This window comes from Taudactylus pleione, unplaced genomic scaffold (assembly GCF_031769625.1).
Source record: "Taudactylus pleione unplaced genomic scaffold, aTauple2 ptg000687l, whole genome shotgun sequence".
NCBI classification, from domain to species: Eukaryota; Metazoa; Chordata; class Amphibia; order Anura; family Myobatrachidae; genus Taudactylus; species Taudactylus pleione.
Genome location: NW_028285089.1, coordinates 824,607 through 845,183, shown reverse-complemented (window position 1 = coordinate 845,183; position 20,577 = coordinate 824,607). Strand labels below are relative to the sequence as shown.

At 46.4% G+C, this 20,577-nt stretch overlaps 1 protein-coding gene across 1 annotated transcript in view; it reads left to right on the top strand.

Moving 5' to 3' along the window:
• The window catches only part of SCIMP (SLP adaptor and CSK interacting membrane protein), a 146,385-nt gene that overhangs the window by 108,526 nt on the left and 17,282 nt on the right, over positions 1-20,577 (top strand). The window contains exons 8-11 of the mRNA XM_088456117.1: positions 8,447-8,539; positions 8,620-8,751; positions 12,234-12,365; positions 19,728-19,859. Of these exons, the coding sequence (XP_088312243.1) occupies positions 8,447-8,539; positions 8,620-8,751; positions 12,234-12,365; positions 19,728-19,859 (489 nt within the window). The remainder of the gene's footprint in view (positions 1-8,446; positions 8,540-8,619; positions 8,752-12,233; positions 12,366-19,727; positions 19,860-20,577) is intronic.

Here is a 20,577-nt window from a genome sequence, read left to right as displayed (position 1 = left end):
CTGCTACTATTCATCCATTCATTTGTTTCCTTTTTCATGTCCAGTGTTTTTACATGTTTCATGTATTGTTTGTAATGTGTGTATTAATTTTTTAGAAGTAAAAATATTTTTATTATACAATGTGTGTCTGATCGTATACAAGATAATTATTTAGTCATAGGTGATCACAGCGCAGCGCCTGTGTCGTTGTATATTGGTTCAGTTAAACTCTCACCCCATTACATTTAGCCCTTGGTATTTGGTTGGTTCGGTTAGGTAAAACTGGCACCACATCGGTGTAAATCACACCCAAGGAAAAGGGAAGGCATTTCCCAATTGACCTAGCACTAGTTTAGCAGTTGTAGAAAATTAGATAGTGATCACTGTAGGTTTTTTAGGGCAGGGGGTGCTGAGCACAGAGAAGGACACATCTGTGCACACCAATGCAGAACTGTTACTACTCATTTTGGTGCCCTGTGTACATAAAGAGCATTGGTGCCACTCCCAATAATAGAAGCACGGAGGGTGCGCACTAAAGGCGAGCACCAAAAAAACAAACAAACAGGTGTTGGCTCACTGGGAAGGGGCGTGACCACACAATAGTACCCCCAATTCAAATGCCACATAGTAGTGCCCCTTCGTCACATTACAACTGACAGTGGTGCCCTGATTGACGGTTAAAGGGAGGGTGAGGACTGGGACACTGAGGGGGGTTACAGGGAGGGTGAGGGAAGGGACACTGAGTGGGGTTACAGGGAGGGTGGGGGCTGGGACACTGAGGGGGGTTACAGGGAGGATGAGGCCTGGGATACTGAGGGGGGGTTACAGGGAGGGTGGGGGAAGAGACACTGAGGGAGGTTTCAGGGAGGGTGAGAGAAGGGACACTGAGGGCGGTTACAGGGAGGGTGGGGGCTGGGACACTGAAGGGGGCTTACAGGGAGGGTGGGGGCTGGGACACTGAGGGGTGGTTACAGGGAGGATGAGGCCTGGGATACTGAGGGGGAGATACAGTGATTAAACATATAAAGCTGTCATTAGGGTAAAGAGCAACAGATTTAAAAAGTAAATAAGGTGCACACACTTACATGATAGTGTTTGGTAGTGCTCCCTCTCCTCTCCACTTCAGGGTCCAGGAGATGCAGCTGTCGCATTGGGTCTCCTCCTACGCTGCTGCTCCTCTTCTGTACTTCCAGTTTTCACACACAGCAGGCAGGGGGCATGTGTCAGACAGTAGCTGTTACTAGAGGTTCCACTCGTCCTCTAGTGTCCACTAGCAGAACATGGCCAGTGGACACTAAAGGACTAGCAGGACCTCTAGTATCATTACTGTTCTTAATGTGAAATAAATGTCTTCTCTCTGGCGGCGGCCATTTTGGGAAAGATATTTTTTATAGCATCCAAACGGACGGCCAGACCAGCCCACTTGACCATCGGCCCTTCTGGCATTTGCCAGAAGTGCTCGATGGCCAGTCCGGCTCTGTTTCTGAATACAGATACAAAAATATTTGTTTAAATTAATCAATTATACAGTACAAGATTTGTGCACAAATGAGGGCAGGGGCTGGCTGGCAACTTTTAGCCTGGGGGGCAAATGCATGCAGGCGGCCCTGGCAATGGAGTAGCGTGTGTCCGAAGAATATGCGTGCTACGGCACCCCCCCCTCCAGTGTTCCAGGGAGGAGGCGGGTCCATATGGGATTAATGTAAGGTAAAAATAAAGATTAGGGCAGCCCCCTGTCGTAGTGCCCATATGCAGTGCCCCTGTGTGCCACAGGAGAGAACACCCTTATGCAGGCCTCCAGTAGTGCCCCCAGTAGTAGTCCCCCCCTTTGTAGTGCTCCCAGTAGTAGTAGTAGTCCCCCCATTTGCAGTGCCCCCAGTAGTAGTAGTCCCCCCCTTTGTAGTGCCCCCATTAGTAGTCCCCCCTCTTGTAGTGCCCCCAGTAGTAGTAGTCCCCCCCTTTTGTAGTGCCCCCAGTAGTAGTAGTAGTCCCCCCATTCGCAGTGTCCCCAGTAGTAGTAGTCCCCCCCTTTGTAGTGCCCTCATTAGTAGTAGTCCCCAGTAGTAGTAGTCCCCCACCCCCCTTGTAGTGCCCCCAGTAGTAGTAGTACCCTTATAGTGCCCCCAGTAGTAGTAGTCCCCAGTAGTAGTAGTCCCCCCCCTTGTAGTGCCCCCGGTAGTTGTAGTCCCCCACCCCCCTTGTAATGCCCCCAGTAGTAGTAGTCCCCCCTTTGTAGTGCCCCCAGTAGTAGTAGTCCCCCCCTTGTAGTGCCCCCAGTAGTTGTAGTCCCCCATCCCCCTTGTAATGCCCCCAGTAGTAGTAGTCCCCCCCTTTGTAGTGCCTCCAGTAGTGCCAGACACCCTCCCCCAGTAGACACACGTAATATTTTAAAAAAACAAAACAAAACACTTACCTGAATCCCCGCTCCCGCCGCCGCCATCTGCTCCTCCGTCTGTCCTTCCGGGCCGGGCCGCTCTAAATTATGGGAGAGACGTCATATGACATTATGACGTCTCTCCCATTACCCACTGCGGGAGCCGGAAGATGGAGCGGCTCCCGCAGTGGGCGCAGCAGCAGCAGCTAATGAGAGTCTGACAGACTCTCATTAGCTGCTGCTTACAACAAACACGCAGCTGCCGGAGCCGGCGGCTGTGTGTTTGTCAGTGTAGCAGTCTGCGTCACAGTGACACAGACTGCCCGCATGACGCTGCGGCCCGGGGGGCACATGGCACCCTGCCCCCCGGCCCAGCCCGCCACTGAATGAGGGGTTGCTTCAGACCGGATGGGGGAAGACGAGCAAGTTAATTTCTTTTGTAACTCTAAATTTCAATGCTGTCTTTTCAATTACCGTTAATACATGAAGATACTTAATGCTATTTCTAACTTTCATGAAGTGCGCAAACCATTGGTCATTCTATAGTTCTAATTTTATGGTTTTTACTAGGGATGTGCACCTGACCATTTTTGCCGGATTTGGATTTGGTTCTAATTCGTCGTCCGGCTTTGGATTTGGATTTGGATTTTCCAAACTGCGGTGACTGGCTTTGGATTTGGATTTGGATTTTTTTACAAAAATTGTCAAAAAAAGCTAAAATCACATAAATTGGTCTTTCTTCCTAGAGTATTATTAACCTCAATAACATTAATTTCCAGTCAATTTAGACCATATCACAGCTTATAATATTGTTTTCAACATTATTGGCCAAAGGTTGCAGTGAGCTGACTGGTTACTAAGCGACAAAGCAGCGGCACAACGACACAGACACCACAGTATAAAGCACATCTATGACACATTGCCACACAGCAGTGGCAGAAATGAAAAGTAGTGCACCCACCCAGTGGGGTACGGCTAGCAGAATCACAGTACTTGTTTACATAGTGGGCTACGGCCCAAGGAGTCACAGTGCACAATCTTATTAACATTACAACGCACATAGGGCCTGATTCACATTACACCATAAAGTAGTGTCTCTTATTTATGTTACGACACACAGTAGTGCCCCTTTTACACAATGCCCACAGTAGTGACCCTTTTACACAATGCCCACAGTAATGCCCCTTTTACACAATGCCCACAGTAGCGGTATCCCTTACACAATGCCCCCAGCAGTGGTGCCCCCTATGCAGTCCCCTTAGTAGTAGGGTCCCCTATGCAGTGCCCCCAGTAGAATGCCCCCCAGTAGTATGCCCCCCATTAGCAGGCCCCCCCAGTAGTATGCCCCCCATTAGCATGCCACCCAGTAGTATGCCCCCCATTAGCAGGCCCCCCCAGTAGTATGCCCCCATTAGCAGCCCCCCCAGTAGTATGGCCCCCCCAGTAGTATGCCCCCCCAGTAGTATGGCCCCCCCAGTAGCAGGCCCCTCAGTAGTATGGCCCCCCCAGTAGCAGACCCCACCCAGTAGCAGACCCCCCCAGTAGTATAGCCCCCCCCAGTAGCAGGCCCCTCAGTAGTATGGACGACCAGTAGCAGACCCCCCCAGTAGCAGACCCCCCCAGTAGTATAGCCCCCCAGTAGCAGGCCCCTCAGTAGTATGGACCCCCAGTAGCAGACCCCCCCAGTAGCAGACCCCTCCCCCAGTAGTATAGCCCCCCCAGTAGTATAGCCCCCCCAGTAGCAGCCCCCCAGTAGTATGGCCCCCCCACACCCCCAGTAGCAGACCCCCCCCAGTAGCAGACCCCCCCCAGTAGCGCCCCCGGCCCTTGCACAAGTAAAAAAAAAAAAAAAACTTTCCTGATTCCCCGCTCCCGTGCCGTCCGCTCTGCTGTCACACGCTGAGGAGGGAGCCGGAAGACGGAGCTCATGTGTGAGCTCCAGCCGGCTCCCTCCGTGCAGCAGCCAATGAGAGTCTGTGTGACTCTCATTGGCTGCTGTAACAAACACACAGCTGCCGCTGGCGGCTGTGTGTTTGTGTCTGTGTAGGGCAGAGCGCTATCACAGCGCTCTGCCCTACACAATAGGAGCCCTGATGTCGGATTCTCTAGTGAGAATGCGACATCAGGCGGCCGCCGTTCGGCCCCGAACGGGGATCCGAGTGAGGCGGTGAACACCCGAACAGGGTTCGGGTGGACTCGGATCCCCAATGTTCGGAGAGGTTCGGATTCCACAGAATCCGAACCGCTCATCTCTAGTTTTTACTCCTAACACTCATTACTTTAATAAAAATATTTTTTTTGTAAATTAATCTTTTACATATAAACGATCTGGGGAAGATGTACTAAGCTCTGGAAAGCAGTACATTTGAGAGTGACAAACTACCAGCCACTCAGCTCCTAACTATCATCTTACGGGCTGTTTTTGAAAAATGACAGTTAGGAGCTGATTAGTTGGTAGTTTATCACTTTCCAATTATCACTTCCAGAGCTTAGGGCCTGATTCAGAGCCGGACGCTCTGACCAGAGCGCTCGCTCTGAATCAGTGCCCTCTTCCATGAAAATGGAGCGGCCTCCTGGCCGCTCGCATAGCTGTGGGTGAGCACCCATCGCAACCATCGGACTTGCGACGGAGACCCTGCGGTAGGGTCTCCCTGCCACAAGCCCTGGAGTGATTTTGGCTCTATCAGAGCCAAAATCACTCCCACTGACATCACTAGTGATGTCAGTGGGGCCGGCTTCAGACGGTAGGTGTTCCCATGGGAACGCCTCTGTCTGGCAGGCACGCCCCCGGCACGCCCACCAAAGGGGGCGTGCTGTCACTCAACATCGACAGCACGCCCCCTTTGGTGCGAGACCCGGAGCGATGGAAAGCCCGTCGCTCCCCGGGTCTCGCACATGCGCACGACGGAGCTCCCTCCGTCGTGCGCATGCGCAGTGGGGAACATCGACCCGCTTGCGAGTGTACTGCCCCTCACGAGCTGGTCTGCATGACCCCCTTAGTTCATCTGCCACCTAAGGTATTGTGAAAAAATTATTATTAGATAGTGAAAGTCCCACGTCCTAATAAATTGTTGAATGACCTTTTAGAAAGAGTCCTCTTGTCGATGTTTGACCAAATGTAGTCTAGATTTCTTAACTCCTGTAGACCATTTTCTTTCAACCTAAGGTGTAGATAGTTTCGATGTCACTCTCATTAGGTTGCATGAAGCCAAAAGAAACAAATAGAAAGAAACAGTTGGCCTGATTCAGAGCCGCTCGTAAGCGGCCGCTCGTTCGCTCCGAGCGATGTTCGCACATCTGCGCATGCGTATGGGTCGTAATGCGCATGCGCCAACCAGTCAGTGCAGTCGGAAATCGTGTGCTCGCAAAACAGCGAGTGCCCGCTAATTTGAGTGACAGAATGAGGCGTTTGTGGGTGGTAACAGGGGAAGGTGCTTGAAAACGGGGAGTGGAGATCCGAACGCAGGCGTGCCAAATGGTCAAAACGGGCGTTTTAAGGGTGTGCATAATTAACAAAGCAGCATCATCGACCACGTCACTTGGTTGTCTTTTAGCCTGAACTGCTCGCATGATTGCGGTAGGAAAATGCAACCACAAGAATAGCGAGCAGTTCATACGCCTTTCGATGTACTCGATTAATCAAATAAATAGCGGAGATGACGTATGATGCGAACGGCCAAGGGGCGTCTTTACAAAATAGCGAGCGCATGTTTCGGACGCTCGCTCAGACATAGAGGCGTCAACAGACCGCAAAGAGCGAGTGCTCAATTTAAATAGCCAACCCCTTTTTCTGAACGAGCGAGCGCAAATAGCGTCCGGCTCTGAATCAGGCCCAGTATTGCAAAAATCTTTTCACATAAAAAGATTTAATTTCACAGAACACTCACATATGATAAAGTAATAAATCACATATTAATCAATGGTTATGGATATCCCCTGGATCTTTAGTCCTGCGGAATGGATCACCAACCAGCGTGTGCCAAGATGGAAAAGGAACAGGTAAGAATCCACAAAGTACCAGACCTTTATGGTCTCCAAACAGGTACATGTCCAGATGGTCCGTTAGGAAAACAACCTTCCAGGGTATACAGTCACCTTGCTTTACATACATGTTTCAAACTATAAAAGGTTCTTCATCAGAAGCATGTTGACAAATGAGAAATTATACCCTTTTATACCCTAATATCTAATTACAATAAACCCCACCTAACAGGAATACTAGAAACACTCTAAAAGCGGTTATTCGGGGAAAAAAACGGAAATAAGATAGGCACTGTGCGTTCCACAATACATTTCATCTCCTTGAACCGGAACAAAGATGGCCACCATGTGTTCCAAATGTGTCTCATTTTCTAAAACCGGAAAACATTTTTTGCTGTGCAATTCAAATACAAGAAGTATCAAGAGTAACAGGGCCGTAGCTAGGGTAGTGCGGCTGGTGCCATCGCACAGGGCACCACAGGTCAGGGGGCGCTGTTTGGGCTTGTCAAATTTCTGTTTATTATCATTCTTGCTTGTAGCTTCCTCTTATTTCATCCCCAGCATCTCCTGGCCTCTCCTATCTCTTCCATGGCCCTTCCCCATGAAGCCATGGCCCTTTTTTGGGTGCATTATGTCCCTTTGAAAAATGAGGGGGGCACCAATGCTCTTTCTGGCACAGGGCACCAAAAAGTCTAGTTACGGCTCTGAAGAGTAAACAGACTTTCTGTGAATCCAAGTGTTCTACATTCTCATGATGTTTAATTTCTTTCAATTTCCAAACAAATACTATAGGGCTTTTATTAGTGGGGACAGATGCCATCCTAAAATCATCTTTTCTGGATCCAGACTTGCAGAATATTTCCGCAGCCCTATGATGTGTGAATCCAAGTTGAAGGTGGGAGCGAGATAATCACTCCTAAATGAATTCCGCCCACAGGCATCTAATAACACTTACAAAGTCATGAATATAGTCGAGTTTATCTCAAGAAGTCAAGAAGAATTTGAGCTGCTTTCAATGATACAGAAAAAGCTTTCAATAGGCTTCATTGACAATATTTGCAAGACATTCTCCGGTTTCCAAAGGAAATCTGGAGATCAATTTTACCCCTGTATGCAAAGTTATTAAGCAGTGGTTTCCTATTTGACAGATATGGTAAGATTGGAGGGTACGTGCGCTACTTGGTTGTGTGTGTGTGTGTGTATTGGTGGGGAAAGGGAGGAGGGAAAAAAACGGGGGGAGGTTGGGGGGAGCAGATGGCTGTGTGTTGTGGTAGATGTGTTGTGGTAGAACAGAAATACTGGAGGCTGGATGGATGGTGGAAGAAACAAATACATTTATTTGTATGTGTGTGTGCACATAGAGGCTGGTAGTTGCTCAGTAGGAGGCACAGTGCACCTGGAAGATAAATGTCTCTTAGATGGTTTGTGGCAGCACACACTGCCCAGTTGTTGGTGATTTGGGGTGACAGGGCGTATCCACAGTGTGGGGAGTAGGGTCAACCCTTTCAGGGGGTTCCTTGACATGCGGTCCTGACTACTGCATGCTTCCCTGTTGGACCTATGGTCGACAGACTTCTGAACTGGGATGCCCTGTTGGAGGTGATCAGGGGTGCTCCCACTTTGCGGCATCCCGCACTGGTGAGAATGGGTGCTGGCCTACCGGTAGGTGCCCAGAGCCGTTGGTGTGGGATCAGTTCTTCTCAAAGTCCAGTATGATGCCGCGGCGGGGGCCGTGCACTGTTTCAGTGGCTCACGTCCGTGGATGCAGTGCAGGTGAAACCTGTGCTGCGTGCAGTGGTGTGATGAGAGCGTGAAGCGCTGTCGTTTGGCAGAGGCTGGGGCTGGTGTGAGCGGGGACCAGCGTCCGGTTAAGCGCCGCTACTGCCGTTCCGGTGCCCGGATTGGGGTGGATGTAGATGCTGGTGGGTTCAAGATGGGTAGGTGTCCGGGGGTCTCCAACACGTTTCGGCACAGGTGCCTTCTTCAATTGGACACCTTCCCCATTTTTAATAGCAGACCTTTTTTCATGTTTATGAAGGCTTTTGAAACCTTTACCTTAAAAATTAGAGATTCCCTGCAGTTTGTTCATTACTTGTTCTTTTTCGTCATCAGATTCAATTCCAGAAAATCCAACTTCAGACCTACGCCACATTATGTATGCTACTGCACACAAGAGACCAGCACCACCTCAGCAACTAGGCCTACGTGAGTATTGTTGTAATAACCTGGTGTTTGGTGGATCAATATGTGTAAGGCCACAATTAATGTGTTCATTTCTATTACAGCTTCTGAATATGGTGGCAAGAAGTTTAATATAGACTTAAATGAAGCAAGAATAAATGATAGATATTCAAATGCATCTTATGATTCAGTAGGACAAATCACAGACATTGATCGCATAAATGCAGCTACAGAAGGTGAGCAATACAAAGGTGACCAGAGTAATAAACATTTCTGCTTCAAATGCGGGTAGAACTGACACCTCACCTGTACTATTGAAAAGCTGAAGAAACTACATGGTTCTATGGGCCCGATTCAGACCCGCTCGCTAGGAAGTGCCAGACAATTTTTGCATCGTGCGCATGCTGATTCAGACCCGTTCGCTATATGTGCGCACTCGCAACTGGCTCGATGTTCTACGTATGCGCACGCTTCATTCTGCGCGTGCGCGAAATACTCACTGCGATCGCATACCGCTTGCTCGCCCAGCAAAGACAGCCCAGTGTAATGAGTGACAGGAGAGGCCGTTTGTGGGTGGTAACAGGGGCTGTCCTGTAATAACAGGGGGTTGGACATGCGAATGTAGGCGTGCCTGAGTGTTTCAACGCTGTTTCAGAGGCGTGCATAATTAACAGGCAGCCTCATAGTACAAGTCACTTGGCTGTTTTTTACACTGAAATGCTCGCAGAGCTTGCGGTAGGGTAAGGCTACCACAAGCACTGCGTTCGCATCCGATGGTCCTCGATGTACCAATGTTTTCATAAACTTCCTGGAGATGACGTGTGCCAGTGGGCGTCTCTACGCTAAGGGGTGCATACGCAGAGCGATCGCTCGCACAGCCAAAGAGGGTGTGCTTATGCCTTAGCGAGCGATCGCATCCCATGACGTCAATTTGTAAAATTTGCATACACTTAGTGCGAGCGTACGCCTCTAGCAACCGGGTCTGAATCAGGCCCTATGTCTGTTGATCACATGGGTACATAGTTGCAGGTGCCAAGTGATTCGTACAAAGTGTAAACCATTTGGTGTATTGCAATGAGCAAAGGCTGGGTAAAAAATATATATTTTATTACAGCTCCTTTGTGCACTGAACTAGAAAAAAATAGGAATTAGAAGAAATGTATTGAAATTGTAGAGATGTGCGTTTCGGTTTTCCTGAAAAATGAACAAACCCGAAGGATGCTCTGGGGTGGCTCGGCTTTGCTGATTTAGGGGTGTACTGCGCTCTGGATTTGAACCCTAGTATGTTAGGGACCTACCCTAAAGAGGTTAGCTGGATATGGTGGGTAGGCCCATAACCTTGGCCATGATTATGCTAAAAACCTCTATTGATTGCAAAATTGTATTCCATAATGTATTTATATATAATCAGTATTTTGGAGTTGTGCACCTGTGATTTGTCTGTTCCTGTGCCTGCAAGAAGTCTCAACAGGTAACACCTCCCATTATATATATTCAGGGTATGCAGTCCAGGAATCTTTCCTATACAGGACGTTTGTAATTAGTAAGAAAAAGAGGGTATCTAATAGCTTGAATATCATAGATAAAACATAACTTTTATTGATACCAGCAAAAATTAAGTATAAAAAAACTTACACAGATATCAAGATATCTGACAAACGGAGTGAAAGAGGTGGGTAGAAAAGGAGGGAGTGAAAGGGGTTACCATACTAGCAGATCTCTTACTCTACTTCCTCCACTCTTTTAGCCTAGTACTGGATCTGATAGCCCTTACTTTTCTACGCTAATTTCTCTCTTACTGAGCATCATTATACTAGGCTGTTACTTTATAATTTTACAAAATACAACCATTTAACATCTTTGACCTGGTGTTTTTTATCATTGTTAATACATGTTTCATGTTGTATTGTCCATTATATGTTTTTTCCATATTTTGCCTACCGAGTTATTATTAACCAATATTTATTCAACCCACCGCTTTCACTCCTTTTGTCAGATATCTTGATATCTGTGTAAGTCTTTTTATTCTTAATTTTTGCTGTTCTGCACAGTCTGCAGATCAGTTGATCTGCAGATAATTCTATCATGTATGTACCCACCATAGCAAAGGGAATCCTTAAATATATATTGGTATACAGGATGCTGGCGGTCAGAAGACCGACAGAAGGGATCCATCAACACTGATATCACAACTGGGTGGGGAATTTAAATGCTTGCCCAGTTGTGATGTCAGGCCAGACACATTGAGTGGTAAGTGGTAATAGTTTACCAATCGGCTGTTCGGACGGCGGATCAGTCCGCTGAACGCTCTGCCCATTCCTGCCTTGCCAGGGATAGATTCTTGTGGAAGTCGTGCTATCCGGTCCATGTTCCTGTATCTGCTGTTTGGTATTCCTGGTTCCTGTCCTAGGTCAGCCTTGTGTTACCTGTATCTGTTGCAAGTATACCTGGATTATTCATTGTGCTGCAAATCCACTCTGGAAGCCATTGGTGTTGTGTACTGTTGCTATTCCATCCTACAACATTTGTACATATTTCTTGCTGCTATTATACACTGCAAAACAAACGCTGGTTAATATATTGCTATTCCATTCTGCATTATGTGTTATGCTGCAATTCCATACTGCCAAAAGCATGTGTATCTCAGTTCATTGCTATACCATCTTGCAATATATCTGTTGGTTGTGTTTATATGCAATCTTGTTCAGTTATTGTCCGCAGTGCATGCTGCTGTGGTAGTAATTACCCTGCGATATTATTACTTAGTATTGCTGATATTCACGCTACCGGTTTATTAGTGTGTATTCTATTTTGCTTGTGTCCATGGCTGCAGGCTGCTTCGTGGTTTAAATTACCTTTGTACTACTACTCCAGTTTTACCTTGCAAACGCCCACTGTTTGTATAAGCACCTACTGTCCGAAGGTTATTACCTTGTGGAATCCTAAGTACCAGTGAGTGTGTCGTACTCTATAGGAACAACGGGCGGTTGTTATAGGCAGAAGCCCTCCCTAGAGTGACTCTAGGTGACATACATATACAGGGATGATCCATTACACCTTCAAGATATTTCCTCAAACCTCTCAGCTCCTTGATGCCATCCAGGGGTGCAGAGAGGGGATAAAAGCACTCTGATGGCCCATTTCTTTACTAGAACTTACCCTACTCCCACCTATAATACTCATATGAATACTGTAGATCCTCACAACTGCCTCAATCTCCAATATGAGCGACTCGCTCCCTTGTCTCATCTGTGCCCCCTTACTTTAAGATTTTAAGCTCTCTCATGGGTAGGGACCTACCCTATGTTTTCATGTCTGCATTTATTTTATATGTTCCCATTTCATGCATTTCCTGTTGTCCACACTGTCCAACATTGAAGAGCACTCTGGCATCTTACAAATGAATGACAATAATAATAACAATAATATAAGTTTTATTTCTGAGACAGTAAAATAAAATATAAAACTAATAATAATGTATACTCTTTAATGCTTTAAATGCTCCCCTATAAGCATCACATAGGAGAGGCTGTTTGGCAGGAATTACCAGTTTATTACTTCCAGAAAATCCAACGTCAGACCTGTGCCAGATTATGTATGTTACTACACACAAGACACCAGCACCATCTCAGCAACTAGGCCTATGTTATGTACTGTAACCTGGTGCTTAGTGGATCATGTCTGAGGCCACTAATTAATGTGTTCATTTCTTTTACAGCTTCCGAATATGGTGGCAAGAAGTTTAATATAGGTTTAAATGAATCAAGAATAAATGACAGATATTCAAATGCATCTTATGATTCAGTAGGACAAATCACAGACATCAATCACAGAAACGCAGCTACAGCAGGTGAGCAATACAAAGGTGACCACAGTAATAACATTTCTGCTTCAAATGCTGGTAGAACTGACACCTCACCTGTACTATTGAAAAGCTGTAGAAACTACATGGTTCTATGGGCCCGATTCAGACCCGCTCACTAGGAAGTGTTCGCACGCAGCCAGACGATTTTTGCATTGTGCGCATGCGTATGCATCACAATGCGCATGCGTGAACCAGTGCGAGCGATTTGGAAGCATACGCTCGCTGCGCATAGATAGCCATGTAAAATGACAGGAGAGGCTGGTGGTGACAGGGGCAGGCCACTAGAAACGGGGGAGTGGAGGTGTGAACACAGGTGTGACTGAGCGTCTTAACGCCATTTCAGAGGCGTGCATAATTAACAGGCAGTGTCATAGTACACGTCACCTGGTTGTATTTCAGACTGGAGTGCCCCCAGTGCTTGCGGTAGTGTATAGTCAACCACAAGCGCTGCGTTCACTTTCGATGGTACACGAAGTACCGATGGTTACTTACACTTCCTGGAGATGACGTGCGCAAGTGGGCGTCTTAAGACAGGCTGGTGGGTGTCTGCATATACAGGGCGATCGCACACCAAGACATAGTGGGCGTGCTTATGCCTTGCCATGCGATAGCCTGACTTGCTGTCACTTAGCCGAATTTGCATACGCATCGAGCGAGCTTACGCATCTAGCGAGCGTGTCTGAATTGAGCCCTATGTCTGTTGATCACATGGGTACATAGTTGCAGGTGCCAAGGGCTCTATTTATTAACATTATTTTTACTAAAATAAAGTGAAAAAGGGTGTTTTCACACCCTTTTCACATTATTTTAGTTTCACCTGTAGTTACTATAGGGCAATTGGAGTAGAATTAGTAAAATCCTACTCCAACCCCTAATTATCACTTATTTAGTAAAGCAGATCGCATTTCCCATAACTGTAATGGGAAATGTGATCCGACCATAGTTACTAAAAATAAATTGTAAAAAAATACCGGGGGAAGCCCTGTGATAATAACGCCACCTGGAGGTGGCGTTATCCAGGGTCTCCCCCGGTTACCGGGCTCCCACTCTGCTCTAACGGGGAGAGCAGAGGCGGGAGCCGGTACCAGTAATCAGCTATGTGGTCTAAGCAGACCGCAAGCTGATTGCTGTAAAAAAAAGAAAAAAAAAAATGAAACATTTTTTTTTTACTTGCCTGAATCCAGAGACCGGTGATCGGGCCTCCGGTGATGGCTCCTCTCCGGTCAGCTGGTCTCCCACAGTGCACTGCTGCCCGGTCATCAGGTGATCGTGCCCCAGTGCAGTATGGGAGATCACCTGATCGGGAAGCCCGGAGAAGATCACCGGAGGCCAGGAGGATGCAGGTAAGTGTAATGAAGGGAAGGGGGGGTTGCGGGGGGGAGGGGGGGTCGTGGGGGTCCGTGACCGCGGGGGGCGGGGCTTAGCGTCGGTGGGGGTTAGCAGCGACGGTGGGTCGGCGCATGCGCGGGCTCTTAGCAGCGACTAGAGTGCGGATGGGATCCGCAGGGACAGAGCTTTTTCACAAGCTCTGTCCCTGCAAGGGATTTATAGTAAATCCCTGTGATATTGCCTGAATTCGCAATGCAAATTCACTCTGTAATATCACACTACAATCCGCATTCAATATGCGGATTGTAGTAAATAGAGCCCCAAGTGATTAGCACAAAGTGTAAACCACTTGGTGTTCTGCAATGAGCAAAGGCTGGGTAAAAAATATACAGTATATTTTATTACAGCCCCTTTGTGCACTGAACTAGAAAAAAATAAGAATGAGAAGAAATGTATTGAAATTGTAGAGATGTGCGGTTCAGTTTTCCTGAAAAATGAACACACCCGAACTTAGTAGTTCTAAGTAGAAACCAGTCCCAGCTCGGGCCTGTTGTAAGTTCGGAAATTCGGATTTAAATAACGCATCTCGGGTTATTGATTGCATGTAAACAGGTCCAAATTACATGGTTTTAGCTGATTTTAGCTGTTTTTATAAATATTAAAGAAAACCAAAACTGAGGGCCTGATTCAGCAAGGATCGCTATTCTGCTAATACGCACGCTACGCAGTTGCTAATATCAGCGGTGAAGTGCAAATGTTTGCAATCACATTGCGATCGCAGCCTAACATAAGGACGCCCACTTCCCCTTACTCACATCCGTATACTTGGGCAACACAGCAAAATAATCGGAAACATTGAGTAACATTGGACCCATACGCACAGTTAAGGTATGTCAGACCTCACTCAGGAATTGCTAACTTCAGCTTACGCTATGAGACCTCAGGCTGCGTATGGCCAGGAAGTGTATAATATATGCACACCCCTGCAACAGCATTGCGACGCACTGGCACGCCTGCGTTCGTCCGACCACCCCCCTATCACCACCCACAAATGGCGCTTCTTGTCAATCACTCTGCTCTGGGTCTGTGTACCCTCTGCAATCGCAGTTTGGATTGCAAATGCTAGTTCATGCACTGTAATGCTTATGCATGCGTATTGTGAATTAATCGACCGATTGCGTGCATATGAGCAACTGCGTTCCTTGCTGAATCAAGCCCTGAATCTGAACCAATACACTTGAGGGTGGTTTTTCCAAAACCAATACCATAAAATTTGAAGGTGGTTTTGTCAAAGCCAAACCACAGAGGTCTATGCACATCTTATGAAATTGTCCTCATTGAAATTTGATTAGTTAATTCAATCAGGGCTCACAGAAGCGTTTATAAAATACTTTTCTTCTTAGTGTCTGTTATGTCAAAATTTGAAAACAAACGGTAAGCAATGGGTGCCAGGCAGTGCCCATCCCCTCAGTGACCAGGTGGAGGGAGGGAAAACAAACGGTAAGCAATGGGTGCCAGGCAGTGCCCATCCCCTCAGTGACCAGGTGGAGGGAGGGAAAACAAACGGAAAGCAATGGGTGCCAGGCAGTGCCCATCCCCTCAGTGACCAGGTGGAGGGAGGGAAAACAAACGGAAAGCAATGGGTGCCAGGCAGTGTCCATCCCCTCAGTGACCAGGTGGAGGGAGGGAAAACAAATGGTAAGCAATGGGTGCCATGCAGTGCCCATCCCCTCAGTGACCAGGTGGATGGAGAGAAAACAAAATAATTTTATCATAACTCACAGAAACGTATCTAGGGATTTTTGTGCCTTGGGGATGTTTGTAATTACTCACTTTCCAATTTAAAAAGGAAGGAAAAAAGGAAATTTGTTTGAGATTTTTTTTTCAAACCTTTCTTTTTTCAAGAGAGTATGCCCCAATAAGACAGCTAAATTTGGGAGTCAACCGGATAAGTGGCACTGTACATATATGTATTAAGATATCAGCCACTATGATATTGGCAATTTCTTGAGCTCATCAGTGATGTTGTCCTTTGTGATGTCATACATATATCTTCATTCATCTTTGTGAGGTCATCCACTGATATGTCATCAAGGATGTCACCCACTCTCTGGCTTACCTAATGCTGGCTACACACTGGGTGACATATTGGCATTCAATTGAACGGCCGATATATCGTGTGTGCGTCGGCCAGTGTGTACAGACGATATGTATGTGAATGACGTCGTACACAACCGATGAACAATATATCTGCAGATATACTGGGGCATCGTGCTGTGTGTACGGGTGGTTAGCTGATCCCCCATACACTTGCTGCATGGGCTGGTGGTGACTGACAGCTCAACTGGGTGGGTGCATGAAAATGCCCACCCAGTAGTGATGTCAGTCACGACGGATCGTGCAGACTGTATGGAGAACATACAGTATGTTCTGCACAGTCTGCAGATATACTGTATCTGCAGATCAGTTGATGTGCACCCATCTTAACAAAGGGAATCCTTAAATATATATCAACAGACTGGATACTGGTGGTCAGTAGACCGACAGCAGGGATCCATCGACACTGACATGGGTGGGAAATTGAAATGCCTGCCCAGTTGTGATGTCAGGCCAGACACATTCAGCCTCATTTATCAACGCGTTCATAACTCAAAACTAGTGATAAATATCACTTTTTTTTAATAAATGTTGCTCCAGCCAATCAGCTCCCAACTGTCAACAGTTAACAGTTGGGAGCTGATTGGCTGAGCACCATTTATCACTAGTTTTGAGTGATAAACTCATTGATAAATGAGGCTCATTGAGTGGTAATAGCTTACCAATCGGCTGCTCGGACGGCGGATCAGTCCGCTGACCGATCCGTTGTACTAGTGTATACCCAGCATAAGTCTTGTCTACATAACTTGTGTCCCATTTATATTTTCAGCTTCAACCATAAATACCCTCCCAGATGTCTTCACCTCTCATAACATCATCAAATGCACAGCTGCAGGAATTCTCTTGCCCAGCTTCCCTGTCACACTCTCCTCAAAATTCAAAATAGCCTGTTCCTCTTCATTTTCCATAATCACTGTCCTTAAACAAATGCTGACTTATGTGCACCATTCAGAAACTGCAATTGTTACTCCCCTTACCTTGTCTATTAAGTGTTACCCACATCTCTTAGATTGTAATATTGTTTATTGTTTTGGCATAATATGTTAATGCTTGATTATTGTTGTTATTATTATTATTATGACCGCCCACTGTACTTCTGGTTTAAATTCATCCAAATGGACTCTGCCCAACACCATGGGCCTAATTCTGAGTCAGATGCAGCGGTGTATGTGTCTGCATGTTTTGCCACAGTTGTGTCTCACGTAAATGCCGCTACAAAGCCCTTCCCTGGTGTACATTGCCGAAACTCAGGTGATTTGAGGCTCCTGAAACTCACAAATTTACTAAGAAGTGAGTTTAGCTGAGAGTGAGTTTTCCGATGGTGAAGCAGATCGAGATTTCTCTCCCCGAGTAGCAAGTTTAGATGAGATTACTCACCCGAGATTGCAATGTCTTCTCTCTGCCTAACTCTTCCGAACAAGCAGCCTGCACATATCAGTGAGATATGTGAAGGCTGTTTGTGTGTTGTACCTGTACAAAAAGGGTTAAATTGTTAAAAAAAATTACGTAGGGTCCCCCCCCCCCCCAAAAGCATATCCAGCCTCGGACTGCTCAGCCAGTCCTGGTTCCTAAAATTATGGGGAACAAAACATGTAGGGTTCCCCTGTAGTTTAGGAACCAGCACCTGGCTGCAGGGCCAGTCCTGGTTTTAAATAAAGGGGAAAAAAATGCGTATGGTTCCCCCTATGTATAAAGCCAGCACCAGACCCAAACAGACTGTGGTGTAATGCCACAGCCAGGGGACACCCCCCAAGAAGGTGTCCCCTCTCTCCCGAAACCCCAGACTCGGGGCACGGGGTAATAATGTGAAAAATAGTTCAAAACTATTGTATTTTACAGTGGATCTACAGGTGCCAGCAGGCGGCCGGCACCCGTACCCCCACTGTAAAATAAATCATAAAAAAAAACACAGTACATACACACCGTATACAGTAAAACTTTAATACATACACCTATCCCACTCACACATACTTACCTGCTGATAGATGTTCACGTACAATTCTCCCGTAGAATCCAATGGGAGTACCTGGAATAAAGATCCCATACTCACCTACATCCTGGCGCCGCTCTCCATAGCATCCCTGGGTCTTGGCAAAAAAACAAACTGAGTGACCCGGAACAGACACTTACACTAGCGGTGTATGTGTGTGACCACATACACCGCTAACCAGCTCCTGACGGGATGTCAGCTGTATTTAGACCGCCGACATCCTGCGCACCGGGATGCTGACTACATCCCATCTGCTGCAGGTTCTGGACAGAGCTGAGAGGGTTAACATGCAAGACAGCCTCAGTGAGGTTTGGTACAGGCTGGGAAGCCTCTGTGAACCTGCAGCACTCAGCTACTCATAGTGGTAATTACCAGAGGCTGGTCTCGTTTGCTCACACAGGATTGGCTCTGACTTCTGTTATAGGGCAGCCAGCCCATTCCTGCCTTGCCAGGGATAGTTTATTGTGGAAGTTGTGCTATCCGGTCCATGTTCCTGTATCTGCTGTTTGGTATTCCTGGTTCCTGTCCTAGCTCAGCCTTGTGTTACCTGTACCTGTTGCAAGTATACCTGGAACATTCATTGTGCTGCAAATCCACTCTGGAAGACATTTGTGTTGTGTACTGTTGCTATTCCATCCTACAATATGTGAACATATCTCTTGCTGCTATTACACTCTGCAAAACACATGCTGGTTAATATATTGCTATTCCATTCTGCATTCTATGTTATGCTGCAATTCCATACTGCCAGCTGCATGTATATCTCAGTTTATTGCTAAACCATCTTGCAATATATCTGTTGTTTGTGTTTGCCACTATTTTATGTAGTTCTGTTTATAGGCAATCATATTCAGTTATTGTCTGCAGTGCATGCTGCTCTGTGGTAATTACCCTTTTAATATTATTATTTAGTGTTGCTGATATTCACGCTACCTGTTTATTAGTGTGTGTTCTATTTTGCTTGTGTTCATGGCTGCAGGCTGCTTCGTGGTTAAAATTACCTTTGTACTACTACTCCAGTTTTACCTTGCAAACTCCCGCTGTTTGTATAAGCACCTACTGTCCGGAGGTTAAGACCTGGTGGCATCCTAAGTACCAGTGAGTGTGTCGTACTCTATGGGAACAACGGCCTTTGTTATAGGCAGAAGCCCTCCCTAGAGTGACTAGGTAACTTATACAAATACAGGGAAGATTCATTACACCTTCAAGATATTTCATCATACCTCAACCCTCTCAGCTCCTTGATGCCATATAGGGGTGCAGAGAGGGGAAAAAAGCACTCTGATAGCACATTTCTTTATTAGAACTTACCATATTTCCACCTATAATACTCACATGAGTAGATCCTCACAACTGCCTCAATCTCCAATATGAGCGACTCGCTCCCTTGTCTCATCTGTGCCCCTTTCCTTTAAGATTTTAAGCTCTCTCATGGGCAGGGAACTACCCTATGTTTTCATGTCTGTATTTATTGTATATATTCCCATTTCATGCATTCCCTGTTGTCCCTCTGTCCAACATTAAAGAGCACTCTGGCATCTTACAAATGAATTACAATAATAATAATAACAATAATATAAGTTTTTATTTTTGAGACAGTAAAATAAAATATAAAACTAATAATAATGTACACTCTTTAATGCTTTAAATGCTCCCCAATAAGCATCACATAGGACAGTTTGGCAGGAATTACCAGGTTATTTATTACTTCTAGAAAATCCAACGTCAGACCTGTGCCAGATTATGTATGTTACTACACACAAGACACCAGCACCATCTCAGCAACTAGGCCTATGTTATGTACTGTAACCTGGTGCTTAGTAGCTCAATATGTCTGAGGCCACTAATTAATGTGTTCATTTCTTTTACAGCTTCCGAATATGGTGTAAAGAATTTTAATATAGGTTTAAATGTATCAAAAATAAATGACAGATATTCAAATACGTCTTATGATTCAGAAGGACAAATCACAGACATCAATTGCAGAAATGCAGCTACAGCAGGTGAGCAATACAAAGGTGACCACAGTTATAACATTTCTGCTTGAAATGCTGGTAGCACTGAGACCTGCACTAATAAAAATCTGTAGTAACTACTTGCTTCTATATCTTCTAAGTAAATTTTTTTCTTAGAATCTTTTAGTGTTTGTTATGTCAAAATGTGAAAATAAAGGGTAAGCATAGGCGCCGGAATGAGGGGGACAAGGGGGTGACTAACCCTCCCAACCATTTGAGAGGCGCCAGTATATGTACTGGGTCGTAGGGAGCAGGATTACCACAGGGCCGGCCACAGAGATATTCCTCTTTCCAGCTGCTCCACCTCTTCCCTCCCCACAGATCTCCTTTGCCCGCTTCCTCCCCACTCCACCTAGCTCCAACCCCTACAGTGGCTAGGAACTGCGGGCTGGCCCCTCATCTGGGACCAGCCCTGCGCCCTTCTCCCCTCCCACTTGATATATTCCTCTCACCTTACCCCTCAGCTCCCCCTTAGTACTTTCTCTCTTCCCCCTTGAGGTTCTGATAAAGGTAACTAAATTAATAGAGACAGGACCGTAATCAGGGTTGTGCGAAATGATCCATTGCACAGGGCAGTGGGCCCCAAGGCTCTTGCATCTGGCTAGCAGGCTTCCTGGAATGGACCCTGCAGCCAATATCGCTACTTCATTGCTGCCCTGAGCATCCTTTGGACTTTCTAGGCAGGCAGCCTGCAGTCTGTGCAGCA